Genomic DNA, 14,572 nt, shown 5'->3' on the forward strand with positions numbered 1-14,572 from the left:
AAATGTTTCATTAAAAGCAGTTGTTATTGATCTAATAAGCCAAACATATGTAACACAATTATTCAAAGCATTAGCTAAGGTAAATGTTTAGAGAAACCTGAAATATTATTAGTTCAAACATTTGATTTACCTAGCAAAATATGTCGTGAGCTTTATTTATTTATTTATTTAACATTGTGCTTTAATGAAAGGAGTTAGTTCTTTATCCCAATGTTTAATTCATAGCAGCAGCTTTAAATATTTATGAAGTTTCCTGTCATTTTTGTTTAGTAATAGACTGGATGGTTCAGTTCGTTGGATAAGAGAAGGCAATGCAATTTCAGCAAAAGAAAGCTCTTTGCCTTTTGAAAAATGTGCTTCAAGAATGAAGTGAAATAAAATTTTTCAAAAACTATAAGGTCATTGGTTCCCGTGTGTTACCGTGAATTAATCCGGTAGCTCTTTCAGACCGCACCCCTCTTTTTGCAGCCCTCACAATACAAAGGGCCCCTTAGGCACTTCACCAGTGATAATGGACTTTGATGGACTTGACTTTAGTACATTAAGTCACTCTAGCCTCAACTTGGGAAGCAAGAGAATCTATCCTCACCTGGTCAATTTGCACAGATGACTTTTTTTCGGGTCTGCTAGGAAACGCAATTCTTACCTAATGTTTTTCTATGTGTGAAATGTGATTTTATTACAATATTTCATTCATTGTCATTTCCAGAGAATGAACACTTTTCTAAACAAATGAACTTTTGAATTTAGTTTTTCTATATTTCCTAATTTTTTTTTTTTTTATGGGTAGCTCAGAGGTGGAACGTCTGCCCTCAGCCCAGGGCGTGACCCCAGGGTCCTGGGATCAAGTCCCACATCGGGCTCCCTGCATGGAGCCTGCTTCTCCCTCTGCTTGTGTCTCTGCCTCTGTCTGTGTGTTGCTCATGAACAAATGAATGAAATCCTTAAAAAAAAAATTAAATTAAATAAATAAATGGAGAGCAAGAGCCATGAAGTAACCTTTTCTAGACAATTAGGACCATAACCCTAAACACCTCTTTCTGCATTGTGTACAAGTATGTGTCTGCTATAGATTTTCAGTGTTCTCACTCAATCCTAAAACACCTCTTCCACTGTCCTTCAGCTTCCTCTAGAGGCTTTCTGTTCTCCAGCAAACTGCCAACAGGGGCCTCCATGACTAGTTTTCAGCCTTTAGTATCCACAGAGCTGTGTTACCAGACAACCAAAGTCATTATAAAACAAGAATTTGCTTGAATGAAACATAAGTCAATAAGAATCCAAAGGGCACTAAATAAAGACCTAAGGACTAAATTTAGGTGTGCACCTAAGATAAAGGCTTTACCAGTTATAATTTTAAAACTATGATCTTAAAAATTTCTGCATATGTCCTTAATGTTTCAGTCTCCAAAACAGGATGAAGGAGTATTATTAAATTTATATTGTATATGATGGACCCAACAAGCCAGAATCTTATTTATACAATATCTCAAGCTGTCCTGAACAAGTTGTCAGCAGCACCAATACAGAGCCACTTACACTCCCACCTAAATTAAATGCATGTATACCTTCAGGGCACATTACGTGAAGTCAACGTGGTCTTCCAGAAAAAAGTCCAGCTCCAAAAGTTGAGTCACTGAAGCCAAGCCTTAGCATGCCATATATAATCTAACCTGTTCCTTGTATGAGAAATGGGAATCATAGTATCTACCTTACAGAGATCATTTGAGAAATAAATAATTACTGGGCATATTTTCCGAGATACAGAGGGTACACAAAACACAGTAAGTAGTAGCTCCATTTTCAAACTGTAGCCCATTAAAGGTTATGAAACCTGATCTCCAAATTTAAGAGAAGAAATTCGAATCTGCTGTGAGAGATCATAAAGAATTAACAAAAACTACCCGATGCTGTAAGAAAAAGGAAACGAATTTAAAAATGAAGTCAGCAGAGAACAATGTATTACATAAAGCTTACTGCTTATTTACAGAAGCAGAGGAGCATGGAGTAGAAATGGAGTTTAAGGTTTATCTGCTTAGACACCTGCCTCGGAGTGATGAATATAAATATTCATTCCATCAACCATGCTGAGGGCTTGTGAAAAGCTTACACGCCCATGCCTTCCAGAAGACATGTGGATAAATGGTTGTATAGATGAACAGATGCATATATGCATAAATAAATAAATGCAAGAATATATTGACAATAATTATCAAAAGCATGGCCTCTTAATAGCTTAAAGGATTATTTTATAGATTTTTATCTAATATAATTCACAATCAGGAAAGACTTAATAACAAAGTTAGATACTAAACTAGTCCCCAAAGGATAGGGTAAGACTTCCTTGGTCAACAGGGAACAACAGGAAGGTAGAAATGGGAAGGTCATTTCAAGCTTGGGGTACAACCTGAAGAAAGTGAAGAAGGTACAGGAGCACAAATGTTAAGCAGAGAATGAGATAAGAGAGGAAGTTTTAAGTCTCTGCAATAGATACTAATTTATATTTTATTCCACTTTTGAATTCACAACTTAAAAGTCAACGTCTTCATTTTTTTTTTAATTAGACTCTACCGTCCTTCACTTAAAACCCCAGATTCTTAAAAATATATGATAAAACCTGGAAACTACCTAGATGTCCACCATTAGGAAAATGATTGAGTAAATTATGATGCATTTTCACAATGGAATATGATGTATCTACAAAAGAGAATGAGAACCATTTCTGAATATTCTATATATTACTATGAGGTGATCTCCAGAATATACTAAGTCAAAAAAAAAAAAAAATCAAGATTGAGAAAACTGTGTGTGGTGGGCTACCATTTATCTAAGAATGGAAGGATAAACCATAAAGATAAAATGAAAAGGAATTTACCCAGAAGGTAAATTTACCCAAGAGGAGGAAGAAAACAGAATGACGACAGACTTTTAACACATGTAGGCTTTAAATCTGACTTCTGGATCATGTAAATATTTTTACATGCTTACAAAAAAAAATTAAATTCCAAAAGAAGCAACCCCTAAAAATTGAAAATGAAACTAAACCATTAACCCAAACAGGTATGCAGTTGGTGGCTTAACCATCTGGAGAATAACTAACTATCCTACACAATCTAAAGCACAGTAATTTTATTATTATAGTGTTTTGAGGATATATCTCAAGGATACAAACAACTGAAGAAAAGAAAAACAAGTTTATATTGTTTTCTAGTAATCATATTGTTGATAGCAGAGGTAGTACTGTTATTCTGAGAATGCCAGGCATTAACTGAAGACACAACAAACAAGTAAATTATATGTGTTCTAATTATATCGCCCTGAGACGACTATTCTTGGCAGGGAAGAAAGAAGATACAGAAGTACTTCTGGCCTCTGAAAGCACTTTAGGCATGACCAGCCCCTAAAGGGGCATGACCAGCCCCTAGAAGGGAACAGTCCTGGTGTCCTGATCATAGTTACAGAACTATTACTTCTACTAAATGGAGCCATGGTTTCCGGCAGAAACAGAGAATTCTACATTTAGAGCAGAAATGACAGCAGATATACGTAGGAAATTTTGTCTAGGATCATAGATATGTCTACACCTATGAGTCAAATTCTATTTTTACAAGAAAATTAAAATACAATGACACAAACTGGTCCCTCGTGAAAGACGCTACGGGACCAAAACAGTGAAAACTGGAGCATGAAAAGTAACCGTTTTGAGAAACTTTTGAGAAACTTTTCCTTAAAAGTATTCAAGTTAATAAATGAATAAAAGAAGTGAAAACATCATCTTGTCAACATTAATAAATTAATGGATCAAGGACTGATTAGCTGCTAATGGCACAAAAAGAGAAAGACAAGCAGCTATTCTGTCTCTTGATACATAATCATATATGAAGTAATTTTTGACCCCCACCCCCAAAAAAAGACAGAAACACTGAATGGGATAAATCTATGGTCAATTTATAAGAAATAGGAGAACATGAGGAATTAGTCAGACAGAGGGGGATATTCTCTACAATTTAATAACCAGGTTCCTTCAACAAAGAAATTTTGAAGGACAAAGAGAGTGAAGGAGGAATGGAGACAGAGGGAGAGATTACAGGTCTCAAGACATAGCACCCAACTGCCATATGCATAAACCTTATTTAAATCCAGATTCAAACAAACCTGAAAAAAATAATAATAACAAAATCTGTGATACAATTTGAAATTTGAACACTGATCAGCTATGGGAAATTAATTGTTAGTACTTCTTAGGTACAGTAATGGGAATCTGAGCATGTCTTTAAAAACCCCTCTTTTAGAACTACATATTGAAATATTTATAGATGATGACATATTCAGAGATGTGTTGCAAATGAACACAGAATGGAGCACTGGGGGGCTCAGTCGGCTGAGCACCTGCCTTCGGCTCAGGTCATGATCCCGTGTCCTGGGATGGAGCCCAGTATTGGGCTCCCTTTTCGGGGGGGGGTGGGAGGCCTGCTTCTCCCTCTGCCTCTGCATCTGTCCCTGTTCGTGCTATCAAATAGGTAAAATCTTAAAAAAAAAAAAAAAAGAACAGAGCACTGGTTGGGGGTATGAATAGGTGAGGACTAGCCACAGATTAATGGGCAAGTGGGGTAGTACTGGGAAGTTCATTATACAATTCTTTTTAGCTTTCGCAGATGTGAATTTCCACAAAATAAATAATATATATATATATATATATATATATATATTTTAAATATAAGACATTCAGGAGCAACAAACAACTTAGTACATGGAGCTTGGTTGGTCTCTAAATACTATCTGCTACTAAAGGAAACTAGGGATCCTTGAAGAGGGGATCCTTTCAGGTCAGAGAGGAAAAAAGTACAAAGCAAGCCTAGGGCATCTTCTACAAGAAAGCAAAGCGGAAAAAAAAAAAAAAGAAAGAAAGCAAAGCAGTAAAAGAATGGGGCACATTAAAATGACACAGGAACCAGTGTCAAGGGTTTCTACTAGTTAAGTTTGGGTAAATTTGGGAAAAAAAATAATAATAATGGTTTATAAAACACTGGAAAAAAAAAAACACTGAAAAAAGGAAGTCACCAGTCCATGATGATATTCAGAAACAAAAAGAGGAGAGGGAGGGCAAGCAAGTATCACAGAAGATTGCCAAGAAATCATAATGGGAGGAAAAAAAAAATAGAAAATCACGATTTCTCAAATAGTAGTATAATTATTGTTTCGGGCAAGGATCACAAATGGCTGGTGAAGTGGGTAGTTGACAGGTTGTTTGTGACAAATAGGACACTCACACAGTTTCGAGCATCACACGTTAGTATTAACCGCATGGGGGGAAAGTATCTTCATAACAGGGAGACCTGGTGAACATCTCCCCAACCAAGGGTCACACTTCCATCACCCATTAGGGGACCACGTGACGCCATGCCCCTCTTCTCATGATGCCACCAGAGGCCTAGCCTTCATCTATGCGATAGGCCAAAAATGTTTAACTTGAATCTAGTCATGAGGAACAGACAAAGTCAGAAATTTGATTTCAACTCTTCAAAAATATTAAAGAAAAAGCAGGGGAGGTGATTTAGAGTCAAGGATACCAAAAAGATAGGACATCAAATGCAACATATGACCCATATGAGGTGGGGAAGGTGGAAGCTAGAAAGGACAATATTGTGACAGTTGGGAACATTTTAATACAACCATATGTTAAGTATAATTATTATTTTTAGTGTGTGCAATTCCTTAAGTATGATACCTGTGTTTGTATGTCTGTTAAGCTAAAAAAAAAAGTTGGGGCCAGGCACCTGGCTGGCTCAGGGGGTACAGCATGTGACTCTTGATCTTGGGGCCATGAGATCAAGCCCCACATTGTGCATCGAGCCTATTTAAAAAAACAAAAAAACAAACAAACAAACCAAAAAACCCGTGAGGGGCTCCTGGGTGGCTCAGTCAGCTGAGTGTGTGATTCTCACTTTGGCTCAGGTCACGATCTCAGGGTCAGGGGAATGAGCGCCAAGAGCTCCGCGCTCAGTAGGGAATCTGAGATTCTCTCCTTCTCCCTCTGCTCCCCTCCTCATGGTCTCTTTCTCCACTCAATAAATAAATCAACCTTTAAATTAAAAAAAAAAAAAGCGAGTGTGCAGCTGGTAACACAACATATCAAGAGACAGATATCAAAAGAGGAAAAGCAAACGTTGTAAAATGCTAACTGTCAAATGGATCTACATGAACCCTGTGAAGGTGTTTGCTATACTTTTCTTCCAACTTCTCTATGGATCTGAAATTTCCAAAATAAAAAGCTGATGGAAAATAGGCTCCTCTATTTTAGTGAAACCGGAATAGTACCACGTACAGGTAACGAAGCATCATTGCCTTTGCTCTTCTGGGGCTTCTCCTTGGAGCTCTCCTGATTGACCGCTTGCTCCGCAAATGATACCTCCAGATTGATATCTGTTTCAGAGGCAGGTGACTCCTCAGGAACCAGTGGAATCAGCTCTTTTTCACCAACAACTAGGCTCGATGCCTGGTCTAGGGGGGAGGGGAGAATCAATTAATATATTTTATGTTAAGTATTTTTTTACTTCTTTACATCAACTACATAAAACCCTTTGGGGCAAGGATTATTTACTATAGTCAATAATTAATGGACAGTTTAAAAGAAAAAAGTTTACTCCACGAATCCTACCAATGGTGGATGGAGGGTGTAGGAGGGGAGGTGGAGACTAGAACCCGTAGCCCAGTTGTGGAATCCTTCTCTGAGGTCACAATACTGCGACTGGGTCAGCCTAACACTGAGGGATGATCTCAAACTCTGAATGGGAAGCCTCACAAAAGCTTAGTTTACAGTGGGAGATCACAAGCAAAAAAAAAAAAAGAAAAAAAGAATAAATGGGACACCTGAGTGGCTCAGCAGTTGGGCACCTGCCATCGGCTCAGGTCATGATCCTGGGATCCGGGATCGAGTCCCACGTGGGGCTCCCTGCAAGGAGCCTGCTTCTCCCTCTGTCTGGGTCTCTGACTCACTCTCTCTCTCTCTCTCTCTCTCTCTCTGTGTGTGTGTGTGTCTCTCATGAATAAATAAATAAATCTTTAAAAAAAATGAATAAAAAAATATAAAAAAAAATTAAAAAAATGAATAAACAAGAAGTGGGGGGAGGGGAGTTGAAAGAGGCTGGTTCTACTTTAGAACTAGTGACTTATCATTTCATTTTCTCACAGTGAAATAGATTCCTGGAGCAGACCCCTTCCGCACCTGAACCTGCACCTCCTTTCTGGAATGTTACCTACCTATCACGGGAAGAATTTCAAAACAAGAGTTGATGCCAAAAACTTAGCACAGTGGGAGTCGGGTCTGGAGGCACCTGCTACAGGAACCAGTAGGGCTTGCACCCAATTATATACTAAGGTTCTGACAACTACAAACCCAGTCAAATTCTGGATACTTACATCAACATTTCAAGGGTATCTAATAAGTTTAACACTTTTTTGTCTGTTGTTAATCTTCTAGGAAAGAATTAACATTCGAAAACCTCTTCGTTGAAAACACTAGCTTTAGAGCTTTGGGGAAAACAGCATTGAGGATTTGGTAAGTTTTTGTTTTAAACACAACTCACATTAGAACAACCTGAAACCATATAAAAAAAAAAAAGAACAACCTGAAACCGATGACAGGATTACTGGTTTGTTTGTTTTTTCCCATTGGAGACTTAGAATTCAGGGTGAGCAGCTCTGAATTACAAAATAAATGTACAGAGTGCATGTATATGGTTAAATACTAACACATCAAGGTGACAAGAGATACAGTTAATTTCAAAATTTAACAAAGCTTAGGGTGCCTGGGTGGCTCCGTGGGTTAAGCATCGGCACAGGCCACGGTGGGTTAAGCATCGGCACAGGCCATGGTCCCGGGGTCCTGGGATCCAGCCCAGCGTCAGCACCCTACTCAGCGGGGAGCCTGCTTCTCCCTCTCCTGCTCCCCCTGCTTGTGCACCCCCCCTCTGTCAAATAAATAAATAATATCTTTAAAAATTTAACAAAGGCATGCTACATGTAAACATGTTATGAACACTGCTGCCTTCAGAAAAAAAAAAAGTCCATTGTCATTTAAGTTAAAAAAATAATTATTTGCTTCACCCAATAGAAAATTAGGACTAAAGAGAACTCCGGCCTCATTACTTCCTTCCGATAAGCTGGGCAGGCTTCCAGGTGCATGACCTGCGCACTCAGGGCCTTGTGCATTCAGCAGGGCCCCCCTCTGGGTTGAATGCTCTGCTGTTGCCACCCTGGCATCTCAATAAATTGCCCCACATTCTCAGTTTGCACCAGGCCCTGCAAACTACATCAGTGGGCCTGGTAGCCTCACCCAGTTAAAAAAGTAAGTAAACACTGACCTATGCCAATTCCGAAAATAAGAAAAAATTTGAAGTTCCTTGATGGTGCTTATCTGCTGCCATCCATGGCACATTTCTATGCTATTTATGTTGCTCCTCCAACAGCCTATGACCATTTTTTTCATTAGAATAACTAAACCGCTTTACAATTAACTTTTCAAGTATTAACTTAAATGTCAAAGCACAATTTTAGTTTTCCTTTCCCACTGGGTTCCACTGTTATGTTTTACTGTGAATGTGTATGTTAGTTTCCTAGGAAACCATTCTGAGAGGGGGGAAAAAAATGATTAGCTGTTTTCTTAAATTAGACGCTACCTTTATGGAAGCAGAGTGTTTATGGACAAGAATTTTAAAACTACTCTTTTCTCCCCCCTTCAACATTCTCTTACCACCATCCCACATAAAGAAAAAAAAAAATGTCCTGTACTGATTTCAAAGCTGAGGAATTATAATTAAGTCACAATATATTTAAAATACATTAAATTCTTCCAAAATGTGGCAAAAATTGTAAAAACCTGGAGCATACAACCTAAGGGTTCAAATGGTAAGTCAATTAAGGTAGATAGCAGGAAAAACAGTTTCAGGGGAGATAGAGAGGCAGTGCTACAAGAAATGAGTGGTTAATTGGCTCATGAAAATATCTATGAATCAATGATCTATGCTCATAGCAAAAAGCTAACAGGGAATTCTGAGATAACCCTTTTTTTTTACTCTTAAAGTCCTAAAGTGTAAAGAGCATAATATCTTTGTTCTAAATAGCATAATTCTCCTTTGGTTTTGAAGTGAACAACGGCACTGTGTCATAAATATTTTACACAACTCCTTAAAGGTTTTCAGCTGTTCAAAATACCCACAAAGTGCCTTTATTTTTAAAAAGAATTATCCCTCTTCCACAGAAATCAAGAAAAATTAAGTAAATATGCATATTAACATGAAAGTCTTAAAAATGATGTGGGCATTATTAACATTTCTAAGTGTTTTCATAAAAAATGATAGGCCATTGACATCCATAGTTTTATAACTTGATGAAAAGAGCAATAATTGGCAGATTAATTAATGTGAGATACGACAGCCCTTGCAATGTTAGGACTTTTGTGACTTTTTCATTTAGGATAAATACCTTCTGTTGAACATACATAAAAACCCAAGTGCAGGAAAACACCTATGAGGCGAGGCGGCCCGCACCCTCGGGTGCCACCGGAGAGTGCTCCGCTCGGAACCCCAGACGAGGCTTTCCCACGCCCCCCGAGCCGCCAGTGTTTAGGTGGCAGCGGCTAAGTCTCTATCAGGCTACGGCACTGCCCGCCACGGGCGCCAGGTAAGGCCTGAGGTAAGGCCAGGTAAGGCCTGGTGCCCGGAGGCTGGGTTCCGCGCAGTGGCACCGGGCATGGAAAGGACTCCTCAGTGACCCGGCCTTCCAGAATTCCTTTACAGGGCCTGCAGCCCCCTGGTGAGGGAGGGAACCGGCAGGGGGGACGCTGCGCTCCTCAGTCTTCATTGAGCCACTGCCAGGGCATGAAAGGCTCATCCATCCCCCCCCCTCTCCGTGACAGCCCTGCGGGGCCCCGCCACGTGCCACCCCGTGCTCGCCATCCGCAGAAGCGCCAAGCCCTCATTTCATTCTGATAGAAAACTGCATATATAACTTAAGAAGCCTCGACACAACAGCAGGTGCTTCCGTGGGTAGGAATTACAGACGTGCGCGTGTACACGCTAGGCACCCACTTACTTACGCATTTATAAAGGCAGGGGCGCAGGACACAAGTTCCCAGAGAAGGAAGGGAGGAAAGATAGAGGCACCGATGTCCCGAGACTCCAAAACCTCACAGGTAACCTTGGACAACCGGACTGTGATGCGAAGGTGGAAATGCTCCCCAGCCCCCCACTCGCGGCCTCTTACGCCCCCCACGGCTTCCATTCCTAATGCAACACTATTAATGGCAGAAGCCCCGCAGGAGCCCTGCAGGTGCCAGGTCTTAAGAACATAAACAAAACAAAGGGACAAGTCCCTGAGCTGGAATCTGGCAGCCACAGAGCACCCCTGCAATGGTTTTTAAATAACAACAGTAAGGATTAGATTTTTAAGCTTCATTTGGAGTATTTTTTCCTTTTTGCAAATAAGGGGGAAAAGCTATAAATTCTTTCTTGATTAAGTGCTAATGAAGCCTTAATACTTATTTTCATTCCGTGCCATGAATTTCTAATCCATTTCTGAAGTAACAGGTATAGAGGAGAAAAAGGATGAAAAGAATTATAATGAATTGCTCCCCCAAGACCCTGAGTTTTTACGCTTTTACAGGCTTTCTGAAAAAGAATCCATTTCTGAATTAAGAACTTATGATTTCAGAATGAAGTTCCAACATCTCTGGCTCCACTTAGCAGCTGTATGGCCTTGGGCAGGTGACTTCCTCTCTGTAAACCTCTGTATTCTCATCTGTAAAATGGGTTCCAAACAGTAGCTCCTATGTACAGTTCCTGAGTAAGTTAAATTAGGTAAACATTTGGGGAAACGGACCATGCACAGAGATGTTAGGACAGAGAAACACAAACATTAACAACAACAACGACAAAAAAAAAAGACCCACTATATTCCCAGCCTTATGTAATTATCTACTTGGGCACTTTCTATCAGCGTTTTAATCATTGGCTTACTAGATTTGAAGGTGAATGTTTTAAAAGGTTGTATCTGTTTGCAGTGCTAATATACAGGAAAACACAAAAGAACAGGTCCAACATACCATCTTTTCCTTGATGTTTGTTTTCATCTGTTCTGACTGACTGTAAGTCGGTGCCATCTGGAGCCTAAAGATAGAAAGTGGGCCATTGAGTCATCTCCAACTCACAACCGGAGAAATGATATTGTAAATAATTCCATTACTAACCTTCAGAGTATAAGAAACACACGCAGAATTACAACCACCACAGAAAAGAAGTACTGCAGCTATAATCAACAAATAAGTAATCATCCCACAAATATCGGATTGTCGGCCGGCGTGTAAGACACAATACTCAGCCCTGTGGGGTTGCCATCCGGGCTGCCTAGGTGGCTTGGCTGGCTAATAAGTGCCTGACTCTGGATTTCCGCTCAGGTCATGACCTCAGGGTCCTGGGGTCCACGGAGCCCCGGGTCAGCCTGTCAGGCCCTGTGCTCAGTGGGGCATCTGCTTGAGGATACTTTCACCATCTCCCTCAGTTCTTCCCCCCACTCTCTCTCTAATAAATGCATCTTTTTTTTTTAATAAATAATTCTTTTAAAAAAGGGGGGGGTCCTTGCCATCAAGTACACCACTATGTAGTTGAGGGGTAAAGACAAACTTAAAAAAAACTGGTACTATCCAGTAACAGGGTAGATACACAAAATGTGGTCTATCCACACGATGAAATATTACTCAGCAATAAAAAGAACTGGGGTCCTGGGTACAGACTACAACGTGCATGAACCTTGAACACGTTATATGTTCCTATACACGTAAAGGAACGAGTCACAGGATAGGATTCCTTCCTTACTATGAAATGTCCAGAATAGGCGAATCCTAGAGAGACACAAAGTGGACCTGTGGTTGCTCGAGGAGAGGAGGGGAATACAGGAACGAGAGCTAATGGGCTTCCTTTGGGGGATAATGAAAATGTGCCAAAACTGACTGCAGTGATGGTTATAAATCTGTGAATATACTAAAAATCACTGAATTGTAGACTTTAAATGGGTGAATGAGATGGGATGTGAATTATATTTCGATAACACTGTTATAAAACAAAATTTCAAGCTGACATGTAGGTAATAAAATCAAAATTCTTCAAATTAAAAAAAAAAAGAAAGCCCTTAGTAATAAATGTGAGATAAATTAAAACTAAATGACCAAGCAGGTACTATGAGCTCAGATAATCAAAGGAACTCTCTTTCCAAGAGGTTTGAGGGAGGCGGGCGGGGGGCAGGGACACCTGAAAACTGTAAAACCTGTAGTCCTCCGCAGGTTTATAGACATAGTGGAACATAGTAGAACCGGTAAGTGGCCAGGTAACACTTCCTCCTTCCGAGGAAGTCTTTGGAAGGAATTTAGGAATCAGGAAGGGGAGCCTCAATCAATCATACACAGGGGTCTGAAAGAATCTTTTTCTTTTTTCTTTAAATCATACTCTATTGGCTTTTCATCTCTATTCAAATAAAGTGTTTGAAAGGATGACAAATCCCACCTCTGACCTCATGCCGTTAGCCAGAAGGGCTCTCCCCTTCACCTGCAGGGTAGGAAGGGTCCAGAAGGCCCTGGAGCAGACATAGAGGCCACCAGTGCAGCCCCTAGAGGCAGACAGCTCAGGACAGTGCAGAGCCACCACTCAATCACAGAAGCACGCGGAGGTCTCCTCACCCACAAGCTAGCCCTCCCCCTAACCATGGGCACACTGAGCCGCGCTGATCTTCCGCACAAACACACATCTGGGGGCCTGTGGTCAGAACTGTTTTCCTTAGCAAGTGACGATAACTGTGAAGGTGGTACTCCCGTCTGTATCGTGTTGCCCAGAGTCAGCGAGGGCTTCGTGAGGAAGCATTTAAAATGCAAGAGCCGAATCTGTACTTGTTTGAGGACAAAAGAACTGCAAGTGAAGTGGCTGCTCCATGTTCCCTTGAGGAATGGGGACGTATTTCTAATGGGTGGCAGGGTTCCAATTAAAGGCATGCAGTGTAAGCAAGCTAACGCTATTCTAATTCGCTCGTGCTAGTTCTCTGTTAATGGTGCCATCAGATGATACAATCCACAGATTACCTTGGAATCAAACCATGTGGCTTAGATATTACCAAGGATTCGCTGGAAAATGCTGCTCCTCGAACTGAGCAGCAACATCCTCTTGGAGCCTGGCAGGAGTCCCACAGTAGATATTTTGCTTAGGCTCAGTTCCCTCCCCCTCCCCCATTTTACTTCCTCTTAACTCCCTCAGGGAGAGTTCTTTAATTGGGAAGGAAATGTCATAATACTGTATTTCCTCACCATTCATTTTCCTACATCTGATCTGGAAACCTAGTCCAGGCCTTCGACTTCAGTGGCTGTCCCAAATAACCACTGGGTGGTAAGCAAGGTTTAACTGCCTCACAGCAGCAAGAGACCTGCCCACAGCAATCCAGTGACCCTAAAACTCCCATCAAATAGACTGGATTTGATCCACAGTTGCCCACGCAAATAGAGTAGCAATCTGAAGCTATTAAGTATTTCTCGGAAGAATAAAATGTCTATAAAACACAGACACACAAAAAAAACCTCTACATGATAGAAAGATACCTTAAATACAAGTTATCTCTATCGCTCTTTTTTTTTTTTTTTTTTTGGAATCAGAGGATTTTTGCTACCCTTCAGTCATGATCAATACGGAATCTCATGTCCGGATCACTTAGTATCAGAATCTTACATGGAAACCCAAATATAGCAGGATACATCGTGGTTAAAAGCACATACTTCGAAGTCACACAAATTTGGGTTTACTGTCTATGGGACATTGAGCAAGTTACTTAAAGTCTATGAGCCTCAGCCATAGAATGAAAACAGTAATACCTCCTTACTCATAGGACAGCTGCAAGGATTAAATTAGATAACGCAGGGAAAGTAGTTAGCACAGTAAGCGTTCATCAGTGGTGGCAGTGATTATCACTACCGTCATCACTGTTCAGGATTCCGTTGGTTTGTTCTCGTCCCAACAACCCTCCTGGGCCTTCTAGGCCAGGACTACTCAGTACACCTGAGAATAATCCAGAATGTAAATCAACTTTAACCCTAAGAATGCCATATAGTTCAGCCAACTTTTTTTTTTTTTTGGAAGCAAGATCTTCCTGATAGAGGAAGAGACCATATTAATCTACCTTTCGCGCAAGCTCCTTCTGTCCTCATGGATGAGTAACAAGCAGCCCACCACGGGGGTGTTCGAGGCCGCAGAGGTCTCTCACTTTCACCACGCCTACCCTGCTATCCCTTGATCCTCCAGTCCCACCGTCTCTCCCAGATTCCAACAGCTTTCATAATTAATTAATCATCTTGACAAATATTTACTCAAATCTTCTAGGTGCTAGGCACTGTGTTAAGCACTAGACACAAAGGGGAAGTTATTTCATATTTCAGGGTTCCTGCTTTCTAATTATACTACGGCTAGCTCCCTCATCGCACTCCCCCCACTTCGATTGATCCCCAAATGAGCCTCAGGAAAAGCAAATATTCCTGCAGAAGTTAATA

General features: G+C 40.5%; 1 protein-coding gene across 2 annotated transcripts in view; it reads right to left on the reverse strand.

Annotated features, from left to right (window-relative positions):
• ARHGAP18 (Rho GTPase activating protein 18) overlaps positions 1–14,572 on the reverse strand; it is a 120,146-nt gene that overhangs the window by 39,715 nt on the left and 65,859 nt on the right. For both annotated transcript variants that reach the window (XM_055310765.1, XM_055310766.1), the window contains 2 exons: positions 11,099–11,162; positions 6,323–6,498 (listed from right to left, as the gene is read on the reverse strand). In XM_055310765.1, the coding sequence (XP_055166740.1) occupies positions 6,323–6,498; positions 11,099–11,162 (240 nt within the window). The remainder of the gene's footprint in view (positions 1–6,322; positions 6,499–11,098; positions 11,163–14,572) is intronic.

This window comes from Nyctereutes procyonoides, unplaced genomic scaffold, assembly GCF_905146905.1.
Source record: "Nyctereutes procyonoides isolate TBG_1078 unplaced genomic scaffold, NYPRO_anot_genome, whole genome shotgun sequence".
NCBI lineage: Eukaryota > Metazoa > Chordata > Mammalia > Carnivora > Canidae > Nyctereutes > Nyctereutes procyonoides.